The sequence below is a fragment of the Rhinopithecus bieti genome, unplaced genomic scaffold (assembly GCF_001698545.2).
Source record: "Rhinopithecus bieti isolate Rb0 unplaced genomic scaffold, ASM169854v2 scaffold_9449, whole genome shotgun sequence".
NCBI classification, from domain to species: Eukaryota; Metazoa; Chordata; class Mammalia; order Primates; family Cercopithecidae; genus Rhinopithecus; species Rhinopithecus bieti.
Window position 1 is genome coordinate 351,392 of NW_016806089.1, and position 8,018 is coordinate 359,409.

At 64.0% G+C, this 8,018-nt stretch overlaps 1 protein-coding gene across 1 annotated transcript in view; it reads right to left on the bottom strand.

Moving 5' to 3' along the window:
- The window catches only part of DUSP8 (dual specificity phosphatase 8), a gene marked incomplete at its 3' end in the record, with an annotated part of 9,903 nt that extends 7,486 nt beyond the window's left edge, over nucleotides 1-2,417 (bottom strand). Inside the window, exons 1-2 of the mRNA XM_017874682.1 lie at nucleotides 1,890-2,417; nucleotides 144-282 (exon numbers count right to left, since the gene is read on the bottom strand). Of these exons, the coding sequence (XP_017730171.1) occupies nucleotides 144-282; nucleotides 1,890-2,330 (580 nt within the window). The remainder of the gene's footprint in view (nucleotides 1-143; nucleotides 283-1,889) is intronic.
- Nucleotides 2,418-8,018: the final 5,601 nt, after the last annotated feature.

Genomic DNA, 8,018 nt, shown 5'->3' on the forward strand with positions numbered 1-8,018 from the left:
AAAAAAAAAAAAAAAAAAAAAAAAGAACCACAGACGTATGACGGAGATGCCCCCGTGCCCAGCAGACGCCTCCCTGGCGCCCCAGCCCCAGCCCCACTGCTGGCGGAGCGAGTGCCTCAGGCAGGCATGGGTCCCAGACTCACCCGTGAGGATGGCCACGCTGTCGAAGCAGCCGTCCAGCTTGCTCAGCAGGATGGAGAGGAAGCTGTCTGCGGCCAGCACGCTGGCGTCCCGCGTGCTCTGGTCATAGACTACCACGTCCTGTGGCTCTGTGGCCTCCACCTGGGGGCCATGGGGCAGAGGTCAGCATGCTGCCTCCACCTCTCGATGCCCTGGCCCTGTCCCAGCCGCACTGGCCCAAGGGAATAGTAAGGGCATCACGTGATGGGAGGCAGGCAGCTGTCACCTTGCTGCCTGGAGGGGAGGGCAGGTGCGGTCACACACCTCACACACTATCTGCCAGAGGCCCAGGTGCACACACCCACACCACACAGCAGGCCATGGGGGCCGGGAGGGATGGGCTCCTGCCCTGCGCAGCTGTGCCCCCATGCCATGCACATGGGTGAAGGGCACGGGTACTCTGGGCCAGGCCCGTGTGGAGGAGACACAGGTGAGTGCAGTGGGAGCCCAGCATAGGACCTGGCTGGTTCCTGGGGTGATGGAGGGACAGGGAAGCTCGGCCCACTTCAGGGATTCCAGAGGCAGATGCCTTTGGGTGTGGGCTCTCAGTGGGGCTAACTCTGCAGCCAGCAATTCTGCTCCCCACCCTATCCCCTCCCCAACCCCCAGCCGAGAAACAGAGGGCTCCAGCAGGACCCCAGGCCCCTGCACCAATTCCGGAGGCAGTAGCTGGAAGCTGGGTTCCTCCTACCCTCTTCCCCTACCCCAAGGGCCGGCCCAGATGTTGAGTGGCTTTTGCTCAGACAGCACCGATGTCCCCCGCCCTGAAAGCACACTCAGCCCTTAAGCCAGCTGAGCCGCCAACCCCAGGCTGGGGTGACGTCATCGGCAGCCAATGGGATCGCACTCTGCCGGGAGTCCTCGCTGGGGGTCATTAATCACCGGATTCCCCTTGTTGGAAGCCAAAGGGAGCAGCTTCTGGCCTTGGGGTGGGTGGACTCCTGGCCAGTGGCCATCCCACTTGAGTCCTCCCATGTCCCAGTTCCGAAAAGGGCATATCAGTGACCCAGACCCCTCTCAAAGCCTCCAGTGCCAAGAGCTTGTCTCCCTCGTACCCCTGCGAGGCAGTGGAAAGAGGAGGTGCCGCCACCTTCACAGGTCAACAGCCCTGCTGGCCCCTCGCCAGCTGCACCTGATGGGCGGAATGAGCTGTCCTTTCCCAGAAGGACATTCCTGGGGGGCCACAGAGAGAATTCTGGGTCCCCGAAAACTCTGCAGGCTGGGGGGAGCTGTGGGACAGGGACACCGACTGCTCATGTGTGCCTTTTGACCACCCCTCCTGTCCTCACAGCAGGGGGAGTGGACCACACAGCTGTCCCTGTCCCGCGCAGGCCAGCGGGGCTGCTCCCACTGCCATGTGGTCACACCTTGCTCTTCTGTTCACGGCTCCGCTCTGTGAACCTGGGCCGGCCACACAGTCCTATCTGCGTGGGGAGGGCCCGGCACCTCCGTGCAGGAGCTGAGCGAGGAGGCCCTGGAGGGAGGGTACGGAGGGATGCTGCGGGGGTGTGTGGGGGGGTGCCCTGAGCAGGGGCAACAGGCCGCGGTGAGAGGCAAGTGCCGGGAGGCTGCTCCACACGCCCCCGGCTGTGACCCCAAGGAGCCGAGTTTGGACCGGAGGGCAGAGGAGGGGGTGCTGCCTGAGCTGAGGGCCCCTTAGCCATGGACCCTGGAGGTGGTGCACGCCTGGCGAGCATTGGGCTGGGTACCTGGCTGCGTGCAGCCGGCTGGATGAGTTCCGCAATGGTCACCTTGCCCTGCTGCAGCCGCCGCTTCACCAGCTTGGAGCAGCAGATGTTGACGGAGCTGAGCACATGCCAGCTGTTGTACTCCACGAAGGAGCGGCTGTCGATGACCAGCGGCCCCCCAGGCCCGCCCCGCAGCAGGCTGGCCAGCTTCTTGGCGTCCATAACCTTCCTTGGGAGCCGGTCCCCGGCCATGGTGGGGCAATGGGTGCTGGGGAAGGTGACCCCTGAAGTGAGGGGGGGCTGCTCCGACGGCCCAGGTGTGGCCTTGCGCTGGGAGTGACCTAGCACATGGTGCCGGACCTGCAGGGACAGGGGGACGGTCAGCAGTGCTGCAGGTCCCTGGGTGGCACCCAGAAGCTCCCCAGGACAGATCGGAGCTGGGACTCGCGCCCACCAGGACATCTGGGCCCAACGTGTGCCCGTGGGGACCCTTCTCCCTCTGGAGAGACCCCGTCGAGGTCACAAGGCCAGCAGCAGGATGCAACAAGGCAGAAGGGGGCAAATGGGCCCCACAGGGAAGGGTCTGAGGGCTGGACGAGGCCAGGGGTTCTTCCTGTGGGCCCTGGGGTTCACCGACCCTTAGGCATTCCAGAACATTCCATCTCATCCCTGGGACACAGGCATCTCCCTGCTGTGACCTCTGCATCTTTTCCACCACAGGACCCCCAGCAAGTCAGGGGTCTGGACGGCGCCTCACCCTCCCTCGTGGTCCAGCTCTCTGCCCTCCTCCGGGCTTGCTGTCTTCACACCTGCCCCTCCCTCCCTGGACTCCCCAGGGAGTCCAATCCCTGGAGACTTGACTCCAGGGCAGCTCCATAAGCTGATAATCCAGCCCCTGGTGGATGGTGGCCTTGGGGCTGCCTCCACTGGAGAGTGGCCTCCCGGGGGCAGCTGGATGGCAGGCGGGTGCGGGAGGGGCTCGGGCACTGGGGCACAACTCTTTTGCCACTGCTGCCCTCCTGGCCTGCAGGCTGAGGTTTAGTGCAAGCCACGTGCCTGCTGGGGGTGAGTGCCCAGCTGCTGCAGGGGTGTGTCGCACCCACAGAGTGCCCCTCCCCCAGTGGAGCCTGGGGTCTAGGGAGCCCCTTCAGGGGCTGATGGGGCCCAGGATGGGAGGGGTGGGGCAGTCCTAGGAAGAAGGTCAGTGTCGGGGACCCTGCAGGGACCAGGCCCTTGGCATGGCCTGCAAAGGCAGACTGCCAGGTGGGCAGGTGGAGTAGGGATGTTTGAGGATGGAGCCTCTGGAAGCCCCTCCTGCAGGCTTGGTGACAAGCCTCTGTCATTGCCCCACTGCTGGGCCCCATCTCTCTGTCACCTGTCAAGACTGGCCTTCCTCTGGGTCCACTTTAGACTCACAGCCCCTAGGAGGCACAGAGCGTAAGGACGATGAGTTTGCTTCAACTATGGGGAAACTGAGGCTTGGGGCAAGGGTGGGACCTGGGTCACACCTGGGTCACACACAGATAGGCACTGGGTGTTCCTGCAAGGTCATCTCCCTTGTGCCCCCACGGCTGCCAGCCAGTCAGGAAGTTTACTCCACCCAGCTCAGGAGTGAGGGAAGGCTGGGAGATAGGTGCACCCTGGGCCCTGCGCAGAGTGGGCTACGGTGGGCAGTGGACCCTCAGCAATTCAGACCCCCAACCCACAGCCACAGGGGGAACTGGGGGAAGCCACCCTGAGGATACCCGTGCACTGCCAACAGCAGGCTGGGGACAGAGGCCACCACCATTTCTGGACTCTCCAGGTCAGCTACCAGGCTGGCGGGGGCCAATGGGAGAGTTCACAGAGCAGCAGGTGCAAGGCTGGTGTGGACCTCGTCCCTGGCTCAGCCCCGACTCCACACTGAGGGGCAGGTCCCAGCTCCTACCTGCCCAGGAGCCTCAGCCTCACACATACTCTCCTTCTCCAGACACTTCAAGCTTGGCCCCTGCCTGGCCCCTCCCGCCTCGACTAGGCCCAGGCCTCTGTGCATTCCCACCACCCATCCTGCTGCCAGAGGCCAGGGGAACACCTGGCTGTGGACGGGCAGCCTCAGCTGACCCCACAGCTGACACCAGCGACTGCAGTGGCACCTGGTCAGCGGGGCCTCAGGATCCCACTCAGACACCGTTCCTGGGCTGGTGCTCCAGCCTCCACCACAGGGTGGGGAACGAGGCCTGGGAGACCTTCCCAGGGCCAGACCCAGCAAGTTCAACAGCAAAAGAGCCTGCTGCCTACCTGCTGTGGAGGGTCTCTGCCTGCCAAGGGGGTCCCTGACTGCCTACAGAAGAGCCTCAATGAGCTGTTTGTCCTTCCTGAGTTCTACCTGAGCCTTGCACAGGTGGTGAGAGGCGAGGGCCCAGATGTGTGGTCCTGGGGAGACAGCAACTCCAGGTGCCCCATACGACACCCAAGGGCCCAGCTCAGAGGCCCAGAACAGTCAGAAGGCCGCAGTAGCAGGACACTTGGGCTGGGGGTCCTTCGAGGAGTCGCCCCTGGCCTCAATGTCCTCATCCGTTAAGTGGTGGTGGATTCTCTGTCACTGAAAACAACGGAAGCAAACACCGCCCAGTGCGAGGAGGAGGGCAGGTGTGAGAAGAGGCCCTCGCCCTCCCTGCAGCCAGGGCCTAGGCTTCATATAGCCTTGAGTCCTGACACTGCCATGAGAGACTCGGTGCAGCCAGCCAGGCCTGAGACCCAGAGGGAGGGGAGGGAGGAGGGCAAGTCCAGCTGCAGGGCAGTGGGCAGGGGCTGGAGGGGCGGGAGGATGGGTCCCAGCCTTTACCTGTCCCTGCTCTGCCTCCCAAGCAACCCTGAGCTGGAGCTGGGCCTATCACCCACAATAGTATTGTTATTTGCAGCCGAAGGGGACTCATTAGCAAGTTAGCACCTCCACTGTCGCCATGGCAACGGCAGAGGTGCCAGGCAACCGCTGCTCCTGCGGCAGCCACCACCATGGAGCAGGCTCCTCTGCAGAGTGGGCACGTGCCCCTCCCTGCTCTCTCCCACCCACCCCAGCAGGTGCCCGGCAGTGCAGAGCCCAGTCCTCAGCCCCTCCGCTCCTCTGCCCTACCTGGTCCTAACCTTCCTTCCCACTCCCCGTACCTGCTGTGCCCAGCACCCTCCCTGCAGCTCACTGGCTCCCCACCCCCTCAGAGGCTTTCTCTACTGCTAAGGGCAGACCAGGTGCCCCCTCCTGTAGGAAGCCTCTGTGCTGTGCTGGCCTCTGGGAGAGCATCCTCACAGGGTCTCCTTGGACCTACAGCTCCCAGGGGGGCATGTCCCTCACCTCTGGTTCCCCAGATGCTAAGGATCGGGGCCCAGCTATGCCAGGGATGAGGCAGGTTGGGTGGGGTGGGGAATGGAGACACTAACGACAGCCTGGTGCAGATCAGTGGGGCCAGCACTGGCCATGTGGGAACAGAGGTAAGGAAACGTGAATGGTGTTGGTCCCACGCCTCTCCTTTCACGGCCCCACATGCCAAGCCCTCCTGAGTACCGGTGGCCCTGCTATTCCAGTGCCTAGAGCTTGGGGGGTGAGAGGCAGGGCGCGGACAGGATGCCCCCTGGCACAGCCCCATACACCCTCTTCAAAGGTCTTTGAGCCCAGGAGGAAGCAGTTTCCAAGTCCAAAGTCAGAAGGAGGCTCCTCCCAGGCCCACACCTTCCAGGAGGCACCAGGTAGCCACCCTCCCCTGGGACACAGCACACCTGGCTCTGGTGCTGCGTGCACACTGCCCTCTAGGTGTGCCAGAACACACCCCTTTGCACACCCACTCCACACACACTGGGCTGGTGCCCCTTACCCGCAATCCACCTGCCCTGTATGCAAGTACCCACACGTGAATGTGTGCGCACACGTGGTGCTGGACGTATACCAGAGTACACACACGTCCTTGCCCTCTGTATGCAGAATCCCCTGAGAACCCCAGGACTCCGGTACCCCAGGGGCCAGCTCCAGACTCCTTACACACACGAACTCCCATACCCAGCGCTTCTACACAGCACATTCCTGTCCCTGAGCACAGATGGGACCAGGGAGTCCCAGGCCACCCCCAACTCTCAACTGACAGCATCCTCGCCACGTTACCTTCTGCTCAGCACCTAGAAATGGGGACTCATGACCTTCAGAGATAGCTGCCAGGACTGTCAAGCATGGGGGGATGGGACTGTGTCTCCCCCTTACACCTAGGCAGGCTCTTCGAGCTGTCTGGCTCACTGTCACCCACGGATGCCTCTAGAGGCAGAAATCGTCACAATAAGGAGGCTGGGGAGAGACTGGTGGGTGGCGACTCTGGGAGGCAGGGACCCTGCACTCATGCAGGTCAGCTCTCTTCCCTCACTGGGCTCCCCCAAATGCCCTCATCCCTGCATCCCCTTAGTTCCCTGAGCTAGTGGTGCAGGACCCAAGCTGGCCTACACTCTGCTCCGCTGGCCTGGGGAAGCTGTGGACCTGGGAGAAAGTGGGGTGGGGTTGGGGGCTCCGATCCCCGGAACAGGGTCTGGGTAGGGCAGGGGATGGGAGGGCTTGGCACAGGGGGCCGTGAGGACATATCCAGGTTCCCTCCCTTCCCACCGGGCCTGTGTCCCTCCTCCTGGTCACTGTACCACACGCTAAACACCAGGACCAGCCTGGGGCTTCCAAGGTGCACTGCCCTGAGCAACTCCAGCAGAGGGGGCCTCAACCGGTGCAGTTCTCATGTCCAGAACCACCTCTCTCTCGCTGTGGGTCTGCCCCTTTCCTTGCCTTCTGCAAGAAGTGACACCTAGGTCTCACCAGGCCCCAGCCGAAGGCCCTTTGAGACACCTGCCCAGTGGCAGCCTCTAGGCCCTGACTTCAGCCCCAACCTGAGAAGAGAGGGGTCCTGGAGCAGAGACTGACTCTAAGCTTCTTTCTGCATCTCTGTTCATGGGACTTTATTCCCAGAAACCTCCCCGAGGACAGAGGGCACCAGGGGAACAGAACCTGCCCAGCCACACTCCTGCAGCTCCAGGCTGGCTGAAGCAGGAGGTATTTCAGCGAGACTTCAGGATGAACTTCCAGCTGGGGTCACATGATCTGCCATCCACATCCAGTGCTTATTAGCAGTGAATGCATGGGACTGTCCTCCTGGTGGAGGGCTGGGGGCCTGGGGTGCTACATTCACTCCTGCACCGCCTAGGTGCAACAGTGTCTCTGGGTGGGCTGTGCCAGAAGGGAGGCAAGCGAGAGTGCCGGGTCTTGAACCTCCTCCCGGAACCCCCGCAGGGGCACAAAAGGAGCTTCCCTGGCCTGCAGCACCCCACCCCCACCCCAAGCTGCATAGCAAGAGCACTGCGGAGCCACACTACATCCTGCCACCCCCTCCTCCATCCCACAGCGTCCCCGCCCCCCATCACTGCAGCACAGAGCCCCTATTCCCCTCAGCAGAGGCCCGTGCACACACCCCGGAGCAGGGAGACGGAGGCAGATTCTCCCAGAAGGGGCGGCCCTGTGGGGGCTGGGCCTATTGTTGCCCCCTCCCCTCCAAGCCAGACTGTTAGGTACCCCCACCTGGTCTGCTCCGCATCCCAGGCTGGGCAGCTGGGCCTAGCGAGGTGGCTGCAGCAGCCTGGCTGTGCCAGCCCCTCCCCCAGCGCCGCGGCTGCCTCTGCAGCAGGCGGAAGGGCGCAGGGGCTTTATCCTTCAGGGGCCGGCTGGGCACCCCGGGGTGGGGGTGCGGGGCGGCCTGGACATTTGGGGGGATGGATCTGCAGCCCTCCCCTGCGACAGGGGACGGCCCCTTCCCGGGTGTCCCACGCCAGAGGCCGTCGCGTCCCTCCCACGGCCGAGGCTCCACACCTCCCGGACCGGCTCCGGGCCAGGGTCCGCCTGCTCCGGTTCTGGCCCCCGCAGGGGGTGCCGTTCGGGACGTCGGGGGCTCGCGCAGATCCGCGCTGGATCTCAGGTGGCCCTGGTGGGTCCGGGATTTTTGTCCCCCCCGTTCCACACCCAAAGAAGGAGCTGCGTGGAGAAGGACGGCAACGCGGCGGGCGGGCGTGGGCTGGGCCCGGGTCCGCCGGGCGCGGCGGAAGGCGCGGAAGGGGCCTCCCTGTCCCGGGCGTCCTGGCCGGCCGGGGCCGCTCACTCCA